Here is an 18406-nt window from a genome sequence, read left to right as displayed (position 1 = left end):
CTTTTTCAATTTTATCCTTTTGGGAGTATGTTAGCTGCTTCAAACTTTTGTGAAGTTCAGTATAGTTGAATTAGAACTTTGATTAATAGGATGTCTAGAATTTGTCATACAAATAAATGCAGAGTTAAATCTAAATTTAGGACTAAAAAAAGTAAAAAGTATCCAAGATTAATCTGATTCATGCTTAAAAGAAAACATCAATGTACTTAATAACAATAATGTTATGTGTTGAAGAATGGACAGAAGCCTAAGTAATTTAATTGCCACTGCCAGAATAGCTATTTTTTTACAATGAAATTATTTACAGGACTTATGAAACGTATCAAAGGAATGCATTTCTTACTTCATATTATGAAAGAATATTAGAACTCAATGCAAGGTTACAATCTAATTAAACAGTACCAATATCGGATCGAACAACGGATGTATCAAGTTGAAATTCAAAAGATTCAGCTAATTTGACTGCATCTGAAATTCTAAGCCTTGTTCCCTGTTGTGCAACAACAGTGGCTGCAACCTTAGCTGCTATTGTACCTATATTTCTTAAATCCGACACGCCTCTTAAAACACCATACAATATGCCAGATGCATATGCATCACCGGCACCACAAGTATCTACTGGAACACACGGAGAAGGAGGGATGTACACTGCTTCACCTTTTACGCCTATGTAAGAGCCTCTGAGACCGTCAGTAACGGATACAAGAGGGACAAACTGACTTAGATACCTCGTAACAGAAACAGTACTCTCATTTGCATCAAAATTACAAAGAGCTCTCGCCTCATCAACGTTTGCGAAGATTAAATCCGCGTAATTTCCTACAATTTCCCTGTTGAATAAACAAATACAAGTTACATACAAGCATATGTCTGATCTTAACACCTGCAATTATCATTCATCTTATTGTCTTTAATTTCTGGATTGAATCAATGTACTGATACACTGCAAGTTAAATTATCAGGTCTCAAATGAAGCAATTGAAAGTGAATAACAGCATAAAATTGGAACAAAAAGAAATTCATTTAGTATGATTCTCCTACCAATCATAGGTATCATCATGCACATATTGATTATAGCGTCGCACCAAAATTACAGGGTCTCTTAGATTGCTATTTCCCGCATTTTACAAAATTGAGATAAATACCAAAACTAGGGGATATGGTACTATGTTTTAGAACAAAATATGCCATTTGTTCTGAACTAACAGCAGAAAATGTATGAAAATTAACTTATGATATTTAGTTAATTACACACTATTACACATTTACACTTTACCCTAACAAATTCATTATTAGAGAACAAGACCAGGCTTAATGGATGATAATTGCATACAATTTGATATATGAAAACACAATCCTTTTGACATCAAGTGGAAATGAACGAATTATTATGTGAAAAAATCAAAGCTGCTTAATAATCTTACCAGAAATGATCATAATGTCTCTCAATGCAGGTAACATCTGAAGCTGTTACTGCAACCAAGGCACCATTACTCCTAGCTTCCTTACACACTTTCGTTATTGTTTTAATAGTATCAGGAAGTTCAAATAGATAACCTTCAACAACAAGTATGTTGGTCTTAGAAACAGCACTTGCCAAGGAAGTGTCAAAGTTAACAGTTGAAGATGTGCCCTGATACCAGAATACATATAATATTAGCATTTTCCCTTCATTATTTTATATAATGACAGCAAAGAAAAAGGAGTCCATAGAATTAACATTAATAAAGGTAAACACAATCTGAAAGGAGTTCATAAAATTTCCTAAAAAATGGCACGGAAGTGAAATCAGCAAGAGAGACTTGTTTAAATGACGAGTTTGACTAATATTGTACTGTGTATAGTCAGCAATGCACATCTTTGTAAGCACACAATTTTGTCAATATCATAACGATGCAAATTGCTCATAGATTGATGCTTAAAGAAGAAATAGGTGAATATATAGTAAATAATGTATATGCTCAATTGCTCATAGCATACCAGTGACGAAACTCACATGTTCTAAAAATAATAGATATTTTCTTCACAATACATAATGAAACATAAACTACATAATCTGACTTTAGAACATAACATGAAACTTTGAGCAACTCCTATAGTTGATTGATTCAATTCAATAGTCAGTCAAATATGTGTATGTGTTTCTTCTGATAAATAAAAGTTTATTACTTAACTAGCGGGAAAAGGGGAAAAAAGAATGAACAATAGTATATAATTGTTATTTTAGCCACAGAATCCTCAAATTGCAACAAAGAAGTGGCAGAAATATATAGTAATATTCTTCATTTGTAGCATATTGAACCTGATATGCAAGCATTGTGCGTTGGGCATCTGGAGTTGTGAGAACTATAACTGTTCCAGTTGTCGCATCCTTGATAGGCGCAGAAAGAAATTGTACATTTGCTCGGCGTAATTTTTCCCTAAAATTTAAAATAAATGTAAGCAAATCACCGTACTGCGTAATCCAATCAAAGGAGTTCTTCTGTCTCATGGAAGAACAAATGGTTAAAACAAAGACATGTAGATTATTTCATCACTCATAATTGTTGAGGCACCAGAAAAGGAAAAGTTCCAAATTAACTTTTTTTTTTTTTTGAACAAGCAAGTTCCAAATTAACTTCTTTCTTAAATGAAACTAAATCAGCCACAACTAAAGCAAGCATAAAAATTTAATCGAAGAACAGTTCAGTAATGAAGGCAAACCTGTAGAAGCCACCCAATAGATCACTCGCCACACTGCCGGCCATTGCAACATTTATAGCAGGATCTCGAAGGGAGCGACTTCCAAGCCTTGCCAGGGCAACTAAGGTATTAGAAAGCGATCCACCAGCCGCGGCTTTATAGCTGCAACCATCCATGGCCTGCAAAACTCTACCTCTTTCCTCATGATTTACAAGTTTCCTTGTTCCCTTTTCTAATCCCAAATTCTTGAGGAACTCATCATCAACTGTGCCAGAAAAGTCTACCTAAAAGAATTCCCAAAACAACACACTTAAAGAGTCATTACTATTATCAAATTGTACGGTGTATCTATATTTATTTCAAAACAATGATATATACCACAACACAAGCAAGAATTGAGGGATTTTAATATGTTGACAGTTTCAAGGAAAAGCAACAAAAGAGAAAAGCACAACTCAACTCTTAACAAGTAAAGGGCATGCATGCAACATTTCTTCAGTGAACATATCTTAATAAAAGTTATATAATAGTGCAAAGAGTTTGTTAGAATGAACTGGAGCATACCAAGGCCCTGTTTGCATAAGCAGTTCAATTAAGCGCTTGTAGTATAAATGCTTATATATAACCTATTTCTATGATATAAAAATAAAGTCAAATTGTTCCATATAGCAAATAAGTTGCTTTTATAGGTTATCCATAAATAAGCTCAAATTCAAAACTCATATCTATAAAAAGTGAATCCAAACATGCCCCAAATCATTGCAAACTACCAATGTTCCTCACACATGAATAAGAAATGAAAAGGGAAATTACCATAGCTTGTCCAAGACCTAAGACATCCCATCTTTCAGGGAAAACAAATGAACTAATAGACCCTTCTTCTTCTTCATCTTCTTCATCATCATCATCGACTTCATCATCTTCATCATTACTAGCCCTTGTTCTAATTTGTTGTTCATCATCTTCTTCTTCATCATGGTTCCTTTGGCTAATACTTTCAAATTCAGAAGCTCCACCAAAAGTGGAAAAGGAACAAACTTTAAAGAGTCCACGGTGAATGGAAACTGAATCATACACTTGTCTGCGTCTATAACGGCAAATAATGAAATGGGCAGTTCTGGAATTTTGAGGAAGATGAGATTGGAAAGTGTGTGGAATTGTATGAGAGGAACAAGACATACGAACAAAAGATAGAGACATGTTTGTTATTGAAAGTGATGTTTTTTATGTAATAATAATGATAATGTTTAAGTATGTGTCTTTGTGTCTATGAAGAGACACAAAGAAAAATGGTTGTGGCTATGGCGACGAGGGAGGGAGGGAGGAAGAGAAGGATGAATGGAAAAGAAGATAAGGAAAGAGGGAGAAGAAGGAAGGGAAGGGAGGGGAGTGGGGTTAACTCAATTGACGTGTTCACCCTTTCAGCTCAAGGTTTACAAATTTCTAGAATTATCCACTTTCATTCAAATTAAAAAAAATATATATATTTATTTATTTATTCACATAGGAGAACAATTGAGTATATGTCTCTTGCTGTCCCTAACTTTGCTCATAACGGTAAATTAGAAAGATGGTTGTTTATGTGGCTTGGTGCATTCGATGCAAAATTTAGTATATGTCTCTTAATGTTCCTAAATTGAAATTGAGTTTATGTCTCTCGATGTCTTTAAATTTGATGGTCTTGATGCAATTTCAATGTGAATGTTTCAAATGTAAGTGGAGAAGTCCCTTAGCACCTTTGATGCAAAATTGAATATACGTCACTCCATGTCTCTAAATTGAACATATGCCCCTCGATATCCCTAAACTGAATATATGTACTTCAAATGTCCCTAAATTAGATGTCGATAATTCTGCTCTGTTTTGTTGCCTATTATGAAATTTATGGGAACACCGTATGAGAACAATTGATTATACGTCCCTTCATGTCCCTAATTTTGCTCACAACGATAACTAAGAAAGATGGTTGTTTGTGGCCTTGGTCCCTTCGACGCAAAATTGAGTATATATTTTCTCAATGTCTTTAAATTTAATGATCTGAATGCAATTTCAATGTGAATGCTTCAAATGTAAGTGGAGGAAGTCCCTTGGCATCTTTGATGCAAAATTGAATATATGTCCCTCAATATCCCTAAATTGAACATATGTACCTCAATGTCCCTAAATTAGATGTTCGTAATTCGGCTCTGTTTTGTTGCCTTTTATGAAGTTTATGGGAACAACATATGAGAACAATTGTGTATATGTCCCTTAATTCTGCTCATAACGGTAACTAAGAAAGATGGTTGTGTGTGTGCTTTGACACCTTCGCAAAATTGAGTATGTGTCTCTGGATGTCCCTAAATTGTGTTTATGTCGCTGGACGTCCCTAAATTTAATGGTCTGAATGCAATTTCAATGTGAATGTTTCACATGTAAGTGGAGAAGTGCGTTGGCACATTTGTTGCAAAATTGAATATATGTTCCTCGATGTTACTAAATTAAATATGCTTCCCTTGATGTCCTTAATTTGAAAATATGTACCACAGTCCATAAATTGGATGTTCATAATTATGCTTTGTTTTGTTGTCTATTATGAAGTTTATGGGAACAGCTATGAGAACAATTGAGTATATGTCCCTTGATGTCCCTAATTCGGCTCGTAACAGTAAATAAGAAAGATGGTTGTGTTTGCCTTGGTGCCGTTGATGGAAAATCGTTATATGTCTCTCAATGTCCCTAAATAGAATTTATGTCCCTTGATGTTTTTAAATTTTATGGTCTAAATGCAATTTCATTATGAATGCTTCAAGTGTAAGTGGAGAAGTCCATTGGCACCTCCGATGTCTTTTTTAAGACGTTTGTGCCAAAAGAAGTGTGATACACTGAAGAGAAATAAAAACAAGAAATCAAATACATGCATTGGTTTCCGTATTTTTATTTTTCTCTTCTCTTTTTATCTCCTACCAAACACACCATAAAAGAGTCTACGTAAAACGTATTATCATTATTGTTTAAACAATGAGTTAAACTATTGTGTAAAAAAAAAAAGACCTTAAAATATATGCTAAATTATACTACATAAAGTCATATTCATATAACATGTTTGAAATGACTTATTTTGATGACATGTCATTGTTAAACCTTAAAATATATGCTAAATTATACTTTAATTCCTTTAATTTATTGTTTGGTTTCATTTTGATCCCCTTACGTTTCTTGACTATAGTTCAGTTAGTCATATTTATCATTTTCGCTAACTTTTAACTCAAAATTATCCAAATATTATTTACATCTTTACATCACTTTCTAAGTTTATTATTATTAAGATAATTACCTTTTTAAAAATCACGTTTTTACATGATATAATATTTTTTTATTAAAAGAATAAATTTCATAAACCTATTATTTATAATAAATTTGTATTAAAATATTAAAACCTTTATAAAAAGGGGTTGAATTCTTCGGTACACATATTATGTGGACATGTACCGGTACACCGCTGATGTGGTTAACAAGTGGCAAGTATTTAATGCAGATTTTGTTTCTTTATTAAATTTTCTATTTTGAACACTACTTTTTAATATTTGCAAATATATCCTTCACATAAATATAAGGCTTAATTAGTTTTTTAGTCCCTTAAAGACATTTTAGGTTTCACAATGGTCCCTTAAAGAAAAAATGGTCCGGATTGGTCCCTTAAAGATATCTCTGTTTGTCACATTAGTCCTTTCCGTTAATTTATTAACCCCAAATGTATTAGGTGGATCAACATTGTAGATGGTCTACCATATACTTCAGTAACTTTTGTAAATCTTAACCGTTGGATATTTTTTAATAAAAATAAACCATTAGATTTTGCATGTCTACCAGATCTAACAGTGCACCATCAATTTCTTCATCCTTCACCATTTCTTCATCTTCTTTCCTATTATCCTTCTTCATCTTCATCATCATTTTCATAACATTCATAAAAATTTCAGATTTTTTTCTTCATAACAATAGTAAAAATCCATAATTTTTCCTTCATCTTCTTCCCTCTTCTCCTTCTTCATATTCATAACAATTTTATCCCTTTATCAGCTTCTTCCACTAACTTTTGATTTCTGGGTTTTTTTTTTATTAAATTTCTTTTATAATCAAAGTTTGAATTTGGATGTTAATCAAAGTTTTGATTTTACTCCCATGAATCCAGATCCGGAAAATGAAAGTTCGATTTTTAATGTTAATCAAAACTTTGATGTTAGTTAACTGCCATGAATCTCATGAACCTAGATCCAAAAAATTAAACTTTTATTTTTAAACCACCCCATTAATTCCATGAACCCAACTTTAATTGTTAATCAACCCCATAAATCCAAAACTTCTGGAAAACAAAAAAAAAAACAAAATAAATTGAAAAATAAATGGTTAGATCAAGTTCTCAAACTAGAGTTGAATATATTCGTCACCAAATCAATTGATTTACACACATAGTAAATCAATTGAAGATATTCGTCAGCAAACGAATCGGCCGAATCAATTTCATTTCAGGATTCAACACCTGTTCTTCTCCTTATCAACTAGCTACTTTTAATATTCTGGGTGGAGGTTATTTAGCCAGATTTGTTTGAAGATTTGAGTTTTTTTTTTTTAAGTCTGTGAAGATGCTGAATGAGGGGAGGGAGAAGATTGTGGTGGTTCACACCGAAAAATACAATAGACTTCCAAGATCTAAAGATGTCCTTTGTGAAAAAAGATCAAACGGTCAAAATTTAAAATATTAATGAGGTCTACGATGCATCACTATGTATATTGGTTCATCTTACACAACTTAACAGTTTCTGGAAAAAAATGGACGGAAAGGACCAAAATGTTTAACGGAGAAGTCTTTAAGGGACCAATTCAGACCTTTTTTTCTTTAAGGGACCAATATGAAACCAAAAATGTCTTTAAGGGACCATTTTACTAATTAAGCCTAAATATAATCATTAATTATGTTTCACAATAAATCAAAGCATGCGTCAAATCATTCAACCTCTATTTTCATGTTTTTTTTTTGTTTATTTAACAAGATTCAAATATTTTAATTCAAAAGTTATTAAAATGTGTATCCTTCAATTTTTATACCGTTTGATTAAAATGTGTATCCAATGTATCCTTCAAATATTTTAATTCATAAGTCGTATCCTCCAATTTTTTTAACATTATAAGTTTATAAGTTTTAATATTTATTTACCGTTTAACCATTACATATAATTTTTAAAATAAATTTATATTTTTTTTACAAAAAAACTTCTAATATTTTATATGTGTATATATTTTAGTAATACCGTTAACTTTTAGTGATTCGTAATATTTTATAGGGTTAAATAAGTTTTATATCTCTACAAAATTACTAAATTTAATTTAATTTTCCGTATTCATAAACAAAATGTCATGTTTTTTATCCCTACTAAATTTTATATATGCAATTTTAGGTTACTTTTATCTTTGATATTTTGAATTAAGAAGTTCATATTTAACTCATCTCATGGTTTGAAAAATACTAAAATTTTGTAAATGAACTTTTTATATTGTTCTATTCTAGACATGCTTGATTATTCTATTTTAGTCCAATTAGGTGATATTGAACGACTTATGTAACACCCCGAACTAACTACCCTTAAAAACGTGATCTTAAAAACTTTTTAAAGATAAGTAGCCGGAGCGCTACGGAAAACATTTTCAAAAACGATCGTGCACAGGACACGAAACGTCGCAGCGGAAAACATAACATAAAGGATTTTCAAAGCAATGAACATAATAGTTCAAAAGATAATTCATTAGCATAAAACATAAGTTAAGATGTTCGCATCGATATACGACGGAATACAAACGATTCCCGACTCGATGTTACAAATACCAGAGCACTAATATACATCACAACCAAACTAAACTTAACAAAACTATACAAAGGTAGCCTACACTAGCTCCTCACCAAAAGTGCTCCACACCAAAACGATCTGCAGCTAAAGCTCGATCGAAACCTCGACCTGAATACCTGAACCCCCAAAGGTCCAGCACATAACAAATAGGTAGAGAGTTAGTAAACATAATCACATACATACGAATATAGAAACGCACCTATATTCAACCTATCACGTATTACTAACTCACACACATGCCTCAATAAGCAATACACCAGATAACACATACTCACAAATACACAACCAGATAGTTTCACGTCGTTTCGGACAACACAAAGAACTCACATAACACATAACACATAATTGCACATTTACTCAAATGCGACTAATGTCAAACATTCAATGTCATGCCAACCTAGACACGACTAATGCATGTGGTACCATCTTCTTTATCAAGGAACTTACCATTGATATTCTTCTTTATTGGACAAGTCCAATATCCTTCTTTATCAGACAAGTCTGATATCCCTAAATAATGCATGAGTTTATGAATGCCATGCATTTACCAAACATATGATAATCACTTAGCACGAAGCTACTGCTCACTACATGGATAACATAATCCATTAAACTTCTTTATCAGACAAACTGATATTCTTCTTTATCGGACAACCCGATATACAAAATACATATACTTCTTTGACATTTTATATAAATGCCATCACACAACACAATTATTAAACATATAATAATTCAAAACCAAAACAAAACCATGTTACAAGTGCCTAGATACACTTATAAACATCAACAACAATTGCTGTCGCAGAGGCCTTCGCTAAGCGAGGGCTTAGCGAGACATGGCGAACCTTACCAGGAAGTCACCTGCTCATGGCGAGCATTGGCAAGCTTCAGCGAACATGTTCGCTACAGCGAACTCCTGGTCGCTTAGCGAACTACACCAGAAAAATATCTGTTCTTGAGTTTCATTAAGGCGGTTTAACATTGAATCCACTCAAAAATCCATCTAGACATGTTATAAATTCTTATAAACAGCTAATTCAAGCATATATGGTATCAAGGAACATTAATCATCCCTTCCAAACATCCAAATACATCAAACAATCAAAATCATGTCAATTTCTTGCAAAATAAGCAAAGTTGCATAAACATGCAAAACCATCATCAAACATATACATATACCCTCCTAGATGTTCATTAAGCATACTAAGATGAAAAGACATGTTTATGATAAAGAAATTTCACCCAAACCCCAAAGAAATTGGATGAGAGAGTTTAGGAATGGAGGCTAGACACCTCCCCTCTCTTGGATCACCCAAGCTTATGCTTAACCACTCTCACCTTGGATTGAATGATGATTCTTGGCCTCTAAATCTCTTCTCCTTGCTCGTGTTCTTCTTCTTGCTCTCCTAGGGTTTGCTCTTGGCTCTTAGGAAGAAAATGACACAATGAAAGATATTTGCACTAAGGTTTTCTATATATACCTCTCCCTAATTCTCTTGGTTCAAGCCCAATTGCCTAAGCCCACTAAGCTCTATCACACGCCCAAGCCCACTAACATGGCAATGGTTTCGCTCACAAACTTATGTTCGCGATAAATAATTATACGTCGCGTAAATAAATATTTAACACTAACCCAAAATATATGCAAATATATAAAATATCGATTTACTAAAAATCGGGTCGTTACAACTCTACCCCCCTTAAAAGAATTTCGCCCTCGAAATTACCTAAGAGATAAAACAGAGAACGAACCCTCAACGCGGCATCTTCGGTTTCTTGCATGTCGGACTCTTGTGACCTTCCTCGCCACAATTGAAACAAAACACTTTCACCCGACAAGCATCGGCCTTGTGCCCAAACTGTCCACAATTGAAACACTTGTCGCTTTTCCTCGGGCAATCATATGACATATGACCCCGCTCTCCACATTTGTAACAACTTCCACTTCCTTGCTTCTTCTTTCCACTTCCATTGCCCTTGTTCTCATACGGCTTACCACGATCCAAACCTTTTCCTTTCCTATCATTCAGAACCTTATAGTAGTTGGTCTTGGCTTTGCTATCTTCATCACAAATCCTTGCCTTGGTCATAAGGGTCGGAAAACCCCTGATTTCAGAAAATCCAATCAAAAGCTTGATATCCGGACGAAGTCCACTCTCGAACTTGACACACTTATCCTCTTCGGCTTCCACCGTGTTGTAGTGTGGACTAAACACACACAAAGCTTCAAACTTAGCCGTATACTCGGCGATGATAACACTGAAAAATATAGTATTTATTTTATAATATTAGTTTAATAGTTTATTATTTTCTTTGCATTTTAGTAGTATTATTATCATTTTTTATTGTGTATTACAGGTATTTCCGGAACTTCTCGAAATAAAAAAAAAGTCACAAAATTAATGTCAAAGTGGATCAAAAAGACATTGGATCAGATGGAAGAGAGGCCCAAAAAGAAATTGGACGAACAAAGCTAGCCCACAAGCACTTGGCATGTGCCAGGCACATGTGGTCCACACAACAACACATGGCGTTGGCCATGCCTGTGGCACTCGCCACACACATAAGACATGGCGCCGGCCATGTGCCTTGTGGCACCCGCCACAGGCTTTGCACACATGGCGCCCGCCATGTGCTTTGTAGTACCCGCCACGTAGTGTTTCCTTCCTACTTTCACGGGCACGTTTCACACGGCTTTATCCTCAACTCAACTGCTCCTCAGATTTCGGCGTTCCTCAGATTTCGGTGGAAGCAACTAAGATATGCACGTTTCTTATAACGGAACAACGGATTCAAAGGAGATATTTGTATCTCATAAAGACTATAAATAGAGAACACCAGTCAGTGTTTTTGGACACATTATTCTACGCAGACTTAAGAGAAAAATTCAGTTTAAAATTTCAGTTATTAAGTAGTCTTAGTTTACGGAGCAAAAAGGTATGGTGTTGCTGCTTACACTTCCAGTTCCAGTTTCAATCAGTGTCTTTGATTTCCTTTGTTCCGGTGTACCTGTACTAGTTTCACTAGTATTTGTAAGTTTCAATAACAGTACTTTTATTTTATTCAGTTTCAATATTAGTATATTCGAGTTGCATATTCGTATGCTCTGTTTGATTTACGGTTACTTTGTTTAAATGTTTCGTTCAGCTAAGAATTATTTAATCAGTATCTTGTCAAATAAAATCATGCGTAGCTAAATCTATTTAACTGGAATGTGAATTAGGAAGCTAATCTGGATTTGGTAATTAATCCGTGACTTACGTTTTTAATCTAGTTTTCTGTTCAGTTTGTAATAGTTAAATTAAAGATTTTGCACGACAGTGAAAATTAACTAAGGTATAGATTAATAGCGCGACAGTGTGAGATTTGTACCGGATAGTAAAAACTGAACATTAATTTTAAACACCGCGACAGCTCTTTAAAATTAATTAAACTATATTAGTTTTCAAAAAGTATTTTATAAATAAATGTGAGAGCGAGAGTAAAGCATTCATTTATATAATATAGTATTAGTTCAATAGCGCGACGGCGTGAGACTATATTTTTAAACTAATGTCGTTTTGAGAAAACTAGATCTCTTTAATTAAATTGAATTGATTTTCAAAAAGTATTTTTTATAAGTAAATGCGAGAGCGAAAGTGAAACATTTATTTTATAACTATACGATATTACTCAATAGCGCGAGAGTGTGAGACGCGTATCTTTTAATCAATTTCAGTTTATTAAAAAGGTAACATTATTTCAAAACACAGTTTAATTACCGAATCCATTGAAGCAACTTAATTTACATTCCGGTTAGTTTAATAATATTTTATTCAACACAGTTAATTTAATTATCTAAAACGCCTTCTTTAATTAATATCTAGCCTTAACCTTACGATATATTAAAAACATAAGCGAAATATTAACAAATAGTCCCTGTGGGATCGATAATCTTTTATAACTACACGATATACCTGTGCACTTGCAGAGTTATCACAACAAGTTTTTGGCGCCGTTGCCGGGGACTAATTTAGTCAATTTTCGCTAATTAGTTTTTAATTTGTGACGATTAAGGCAACCCTTTTCCTTAGGTTGTATGCCCAATACTCGTAACTCCGAGGAACCATTACAACAACCTATACCCGAAATAGAACGTTTTATTCATTTTAAACGTCGAATCCGCGAACTTCAAAACCTCTTACCCATGGCTAACAACGCACGCCCTCTTAGGGACTACGCCGTTCCTTCCGAAGAAGAACCGCATTCGAGCATCGCGCCCCCTAACATCGAAGCAAGAAACTTCGAGTTGAAACCCGCTTTGTTGCAAATCGTGCAACAAAACCAGTTCTCTGGTTCCCCTACGGAGGATCCTAACCTCCATTTATCAGTGTTTGTGCAGTACGCAGACACGATCAAAGCCAATGGTGTCGAACCCGAAGCAATACGACTCCGTCTTTTCCCGTTCTCTTTAAGAGACAGAGCTAGAGCTTGGCTCCAAGCTCTACCTTCGAACTCCATCACTACATGGAACGAATTGAAGAAACAATTCTTAGCTAGATACTTCCCGCCAAGTAAGACAGCTATGCTAAGAGCCCAAATCAACGGATTTAGGCAAAAAGAAGGAGAATCACTTTTCGAAGCATGGGAAAGATACAAGGATATGATGAGACTCTGTCCACACCACGGTCTAGAACAATGGCTCATAATCCATACCTTCTATAATGGGCTGCTTTATAACACAAGACTAACCATAGATGCAGCCGCCGGTGGAGCACTGATGGATAAACCATACCAAGAAGCCACCCAGCTTATAGAAAACATGGCCCAAAACCATTATCAATGGGGAAGCGAACGCGCTGCTATAGAGAAATCCCAAACAAAAGGCGGTATATACGAAGTAAGTGGCATAGACCATGTCAACGCCAAAGTGGAAGCCCTTACTCAAAAGTTGGAGAGTTTAACCCTGCCAACCACATCCACCGTAGCTGCAATCCAACCAAATTGCGAAGTGTGTGGAATCCCTGGTCACGTACCATCTGATTGTTCTATATTAGCCGGACTCGACCAAGTGCATTATGCCGCTCTGTCCAATAACTATAATCCTGGCTATAAGAACCATCCTAACTTATCTTATAGGAACAATAATACACTCAATCCTACTCAAGCACCTCCAGGTTACCAAAAGCAAGGAGCACAACCAGCCGCACCTTATCCACCAAGGAAGTCTAACTTCGATATTATGATGGAAAAATTCTTAAACCAAAACATTCACACTAATGAATTGGTAAAACAATTAGCAACTAAGGTTGATGCCCTAGCCACCCATAACAAAATGCTAGAAACACAGATTTCCCAGGTGGCACAACAACAAGCAACTATTGCCGCCCCAGCTGGCACATTTCCAGGACAACCAGAGCCTAACCCAAAAGGGCATGCGAATGCCATACATGCTATAATCACAAGAAGTGGAAAGGAGTTGCAAGGACCACCTGATTCTGGAGTAAAAAACTCAGAAAGCGCTAAGATAACCAACAAGGAAGCCGAGAGTAGTGAACCACCAAAAGAGCCTGAGAAAGAATCCGAAAATCCCCAATTAGGAGATAAGGAGGGGACAACCAAAAAGCTTACGCCTGCTGCACCACCTGTTTACAAAACACCTATCCCTTTTCCTCAAAGATTAGCTAAGACTAAAACTGAGGGACATTTTAAGAAATTTGTAGAACTTCTGAAGCAACTAAACATAACCATACCTTTCTCAGAAGCAATAACACAAATGCCAACATACTCAAAATTTCTTAAAGAAATTCTGTCAAACAAGAGGAAATTAGATGAGGATAGTACAGTCGCACTTACCGAAGAATGCAGTGCCATATTCCAAAACAAAATGCCACCTAAACTTAAGGACCCAGGAAGTTTTTCAATTCCCTGCGTAATAGGCAACTACGTAATAGATAAGGCACTATGCGATTTAGGAGCAAGTGTTAGTCTCATGCCCCTCTCAATCAGCAAAAAGTTAAAATTGAGTGATCTAAAACCTACTAGGATGTCTCTTCAACTAGCAGACCGTTCAGTTAAATACCCTGTAGGTATCCTAGAAAATATTCCAGTAAAAATCGGCCAACTCTATATCCCTACCGACTTTGTAGTAATGGACATTACGGAAGATTCATGTATTCCAATCCTTTTAGGAAGACCATTCCTAGCCACTGCAGGAGCAATAATAGACGTTAAGCGAGGAAAACTTACACTAGAAGTAGGCGAAGAGAAAATTGAATTTATTCTTTCTAAATTCATGCAAACACCAGCTGTCGAAGACACTTGCTATGCCATAGACATAATTGATGAGTGTGTTAAGGAAATAGAGAAAGAACTACCTCAAGAAATAGAAATTCTAGAACCTCCTATAGATGAAGGCCAAGCTTCACTAAAACTTAGTGTAGAAGATAACTTGAGAGAGGAACCTCCATTCGAACCCAATCTCACGCCGGAACCTAAACAATCTTCGCTAGAACTCAAACCGCTACCCAAGAACCTTAGGTACGAATATCTAGACGAAAATCTGAGTCACCCAGTCATAGTGAACGCTGACCTAGACCCGATAGAAACAGAAAATTTATTAGATGTCTTAAGAAAATATCCTTCTGCCTTAGGTTACAACATCTCAGACTTAAAGGGAATTAGTCCCTCTGTGTGCATGCACCGAATCTTATTAGAGGAAGATGCAAAGGCTTCGAGAGAACACCAAAGAAGGATAAACCCTATCTTAAGCGAAGTAGTTAAGAAAGAAGTGCTGAAACTCTTAGACGCAGGCATAATATATCAAATATCTGATAGCAAGTGGGTCAGCCCTGTTCATGTAGTACCAAAGAAGGGAGGACTAACAGTTGTCAAAAACGAGAAGGGAGAATCTGTACCTAAGCGAGTGGAATCAGGATATAGAATGTGCATCGACTATAGAAAATTAAACAAAGCCACTCGGAAAGATCATTTTCCTTTACCGTTCATTGACCAAATGCTCGAGCGTCTAGCTAAACACTCCTATTTTTGTTATTTAGACGGATACTCTGGATTTTTCCAAATCCCGATACACCCCGACGACCAAGAAAAGACCACCTTCACATGCCCTGTAGGTACCTTTGCCTATAGACGTATGCCTTTTGGATTATGTAACGCCCCTGCAACCTTCCAACGATGTATGATGGCGATATTCGCAGATTTTATAAACAATATCATGGAAGTATTCATGGATGATTTTTCTGTGTATGGGGAAAGTTTTGAAGGATGTCTCGCTAATTTAGAATTGGTATTACAAAGATGTGTTAAAGTCAACCTAGTACTCAATTGGGAGAAATGTCATTTCATGGTTCGTGAAGGACTAGTATTAGGACATATAGTTTCTAATAGAGGAATAGAAGTGGACAAAGCTAAAATTGAAGTAATAGAAAACCTTCAACCTCCAAAAACCATTAGGGACATAAGAAGTTTTTTAGGACACGCAGGTTTTTATCGTAGATTCATAAAAGACTTCTCTAAAATAACTAAACCCTTAACAGGCCTTTTAATGAAAGACGCCGAATTCATCTTCGACAACAAATGTATGGAAGCATTCCAACACCTCAAGCAAGCCTTGATTTCCGCACCTATAATGCAACCTCCTGATTGGAGTGAACCATTTGAGATTATGTGTGACGCCAGCGATTACGCCGTAGGAGCCGTTCTAGGACAAAGAAAGGATAAAAAGCTACACGCTATCTACTATGCAAGTAGAACTCTAGACGCGGCACAACTAAACTATGCTACCACCGAAAAAGAACTCTTAGCTGTCGTATTTGCAATCGACAAATTCCGCTCATATTTGGTAGGATCTAAAATCATCATTTACACCGATCACGCAGCAATCCGATATCTTATGAGTAAGAAAGATGCAAAACCAAGACTTCTAAGATGGATACTGCTACTACAAGAGTTCGACCTAGAAATCAAAGACAAGAAAGGCATAGAAAATACGGTAGCAGACCACCTGTCTAGAATAGATGATATTAGGGAAGAACATATCCCAATTAACGATGACTTCCCTTGTGATAGACTGATCGCCCAATTAGATTTTTCCTCCAACAAAGAAAGAGCTCGCGATGAGAAAATAGAAACCATTCTAGTCCAAACTACAGCCCCCTGGTACGCTGATTATGTTAACTACATAGCTGCCGGAATAATGCCACCTGAATTTTCTTATCAACAAAAGAAGAAATTTTTCCATGATGTTAAACAATTTTATTGGGACGAGCCCCTTTTATTTAAAAGAGGCGCCGACGGAATTTTTCGTCGATGCGTCCCGGAAGAAGAAATGGAGAGTGTCATTACCCATTGTCACGCCTCACCTTATGGAGGGCATGCAAGCACTTCTAAAACCGCTTATAAAATCCTACAAGCCGGTCTCTATTGGCCTAACCTTTTTAGAGATGTTCACGCGTTTATTGCAAAATGCGACCAATGTCAGCGTACGGGAAACATCTCAAGAAGAAACGAAATGCCACTCACAAACATCCTTGAAGTAGAAATCTTCGACGTTTGGGGTATAGATTTTATGGGACCCTTTCCATCCTCATCAGGTAACAAGTTCATACTCGTAGCAGTAGATTACGTGTCAAAATGGATAGAGGCAATCGCCTCTCCCACTAATGATACACGAGTAGTCGTTAAGTTGTTTAAGAAAATTATTTTCCCTAGATTTGGAGTCCCCCGGTTAGTCATAAGCGACGGCGGCTCTCACTTTATATCCAAACAGTTAGAAAACCTATTAAAAAAATATGGAGTGAGACATAGAATTGCAACCCCATATCACCCACAAACAAGTGGCCAAGTAGAAATCTCTAATAGAGAAATCAAAACAATCCTAGAAAAAACCGTATCCACTTCTAGAAAGGATTGGGCCACCAAACTGGATGATGCACTTTGGGCATATCGAACCGCCTATAAAACACCCATAGGGACAACTCCATTTAAACTCATCTACGGAAAATCTTGCCATTTGCCGGTAGAATTAGAACATAGAGCCTATTGGGCAATTAAAAATCTTAACACGGACTATCAGGCTGCCGGAGCAAAAAGAATGCTAGAACTAAACGAGCTAGATAAACTTAGGCTAGATGCTTACGAAAATGCCAAGATTTATAAAGAAAGAACTAAAAAATGGCATGACGGGCACATACTAAGGAAAGAATTCAAGGAAGGAGAACTCGTACTCCTCTTTAACTCTAGGCTAAGGCTATTTCTTGGAAAACTTCGTTCCAGATGGTCAGGACCGTTTAAAATAACTAAAGTCTTTAAAAATGGGGCCGTAGAAATCAAGAGTAAATCAAACGCAACATTCATTGTTAATGGACAGCGTTTAAAACACTACTATTTCCCCAATGACGGAGATCACTACTCAAGTTTAAAGTTAGATGATCTCCCACCTGAAACCTAGACGTTGACCGGATTACTGTCGAGCTATCGACACTAAACGAAGCGTTGCATGGGAGGCAACCCATATGTGTATTTTCCATTTTTCATATGCTTTATTTTTATTTTTTTGTTGATCAGCACTAACTTGTATGATTGTTTTCTCTTACTGAAAATAGCAGATACTGAATTAATTTTAAAAAACGAAATGGAGGACAAAATGATAGTTAAGTTCAGAAGCGCCACACAGAAGCAGCGTTACGAAGACCTTTCCCACCGAGTGACATCATTCCATGCTTTTCCAGACAGTTACGCCTTAGTAGCTTTAGGAATTTCTGAGAGCGTGAGATTCTTGATTAACCAACTAGGTTGGGACCGCTTCACTTTTTCCAACCCACCCACCTACCGAAATC

At 35.8% G+C, this 18406-nt stretch overlaps 2 protein-coding genes and 1 non-coding gene across 3 annotated transcripts; 1 reads left to right on the top strand and 2 right to left on the bottom strand.

Moving 5' to 3' along the window:
• Nucleotides 1–159: 159 nt before the first annotated feature.
• LOC123914074 (uncharacterized sugar kinase slr0537) lies at nt 160–4137 on the bottom strand. Its single transcript, XM_045965053.1, has 5 exons — nt 3496–4137; nt 2704–2966; nt 2303–2420; nt 1425–1633; nt 160–830 (listed from the first exon to the last, which is right to left on the bottom strand). The coding sequence occupies exons 1-5, from the start codon at nt 3880–3882 to the stop codon at nt 392–394; spliced, it is 1416 nt and encodes a 471-aa protein (XP_045821009.1). The 5' UTR covers nt 3883–4137; the 3' UTR covers nt 160–391.
• Nucleotides 4138–12756: 8619 nt separating this feature from the next.
• On the top strand, nt 12757–18018 carry LOC123915066. Its single transcript, XM_045966215.1, has 4 exons — nt 12757–14416; nt 15272–16630; nt 16679–16894; nt 17399–18018. Exons 1-4 carry the CDS (start codon nt 12757–12759, stop codon nt 18016–18018), a joined length of 3855 nt encoding a protein of 1284 aa, XP_045822171.1.
• Nucleotides 13135–13241, bottom strand: LOC123919180. The gene has a single exon (XR_006813093.1). It is a non-coding gene; the product is annotated as a small nucleolar RNA R71 (small nucleolar RNA).
• Nucleotides 18019–18406: the final 388 nt, after the last annotated feature.

Source organism: Trifolium pratense, linkage group LG3 (genome assembly GCF_020283565.1).
Source record: "Trifolium pratense cultivar HEN17-A07 linkage group LG3, ARS_RC_1.1, whole genome shotgun sequence".
In the NCBI taxonomy this organism is placed as follows: domain Eukaryota; kingdom Viridiplantae; phylum Streptophyta; class Magnoliopsida; order Fabales; family Fabaceae; genus Trifolium; species Trifolium pratense.
The sequence above is the reverse complement of the archived record's forward strand: the minus strand, read 5'-3'. Positions and strand labels throughout refer to the sequence as shown.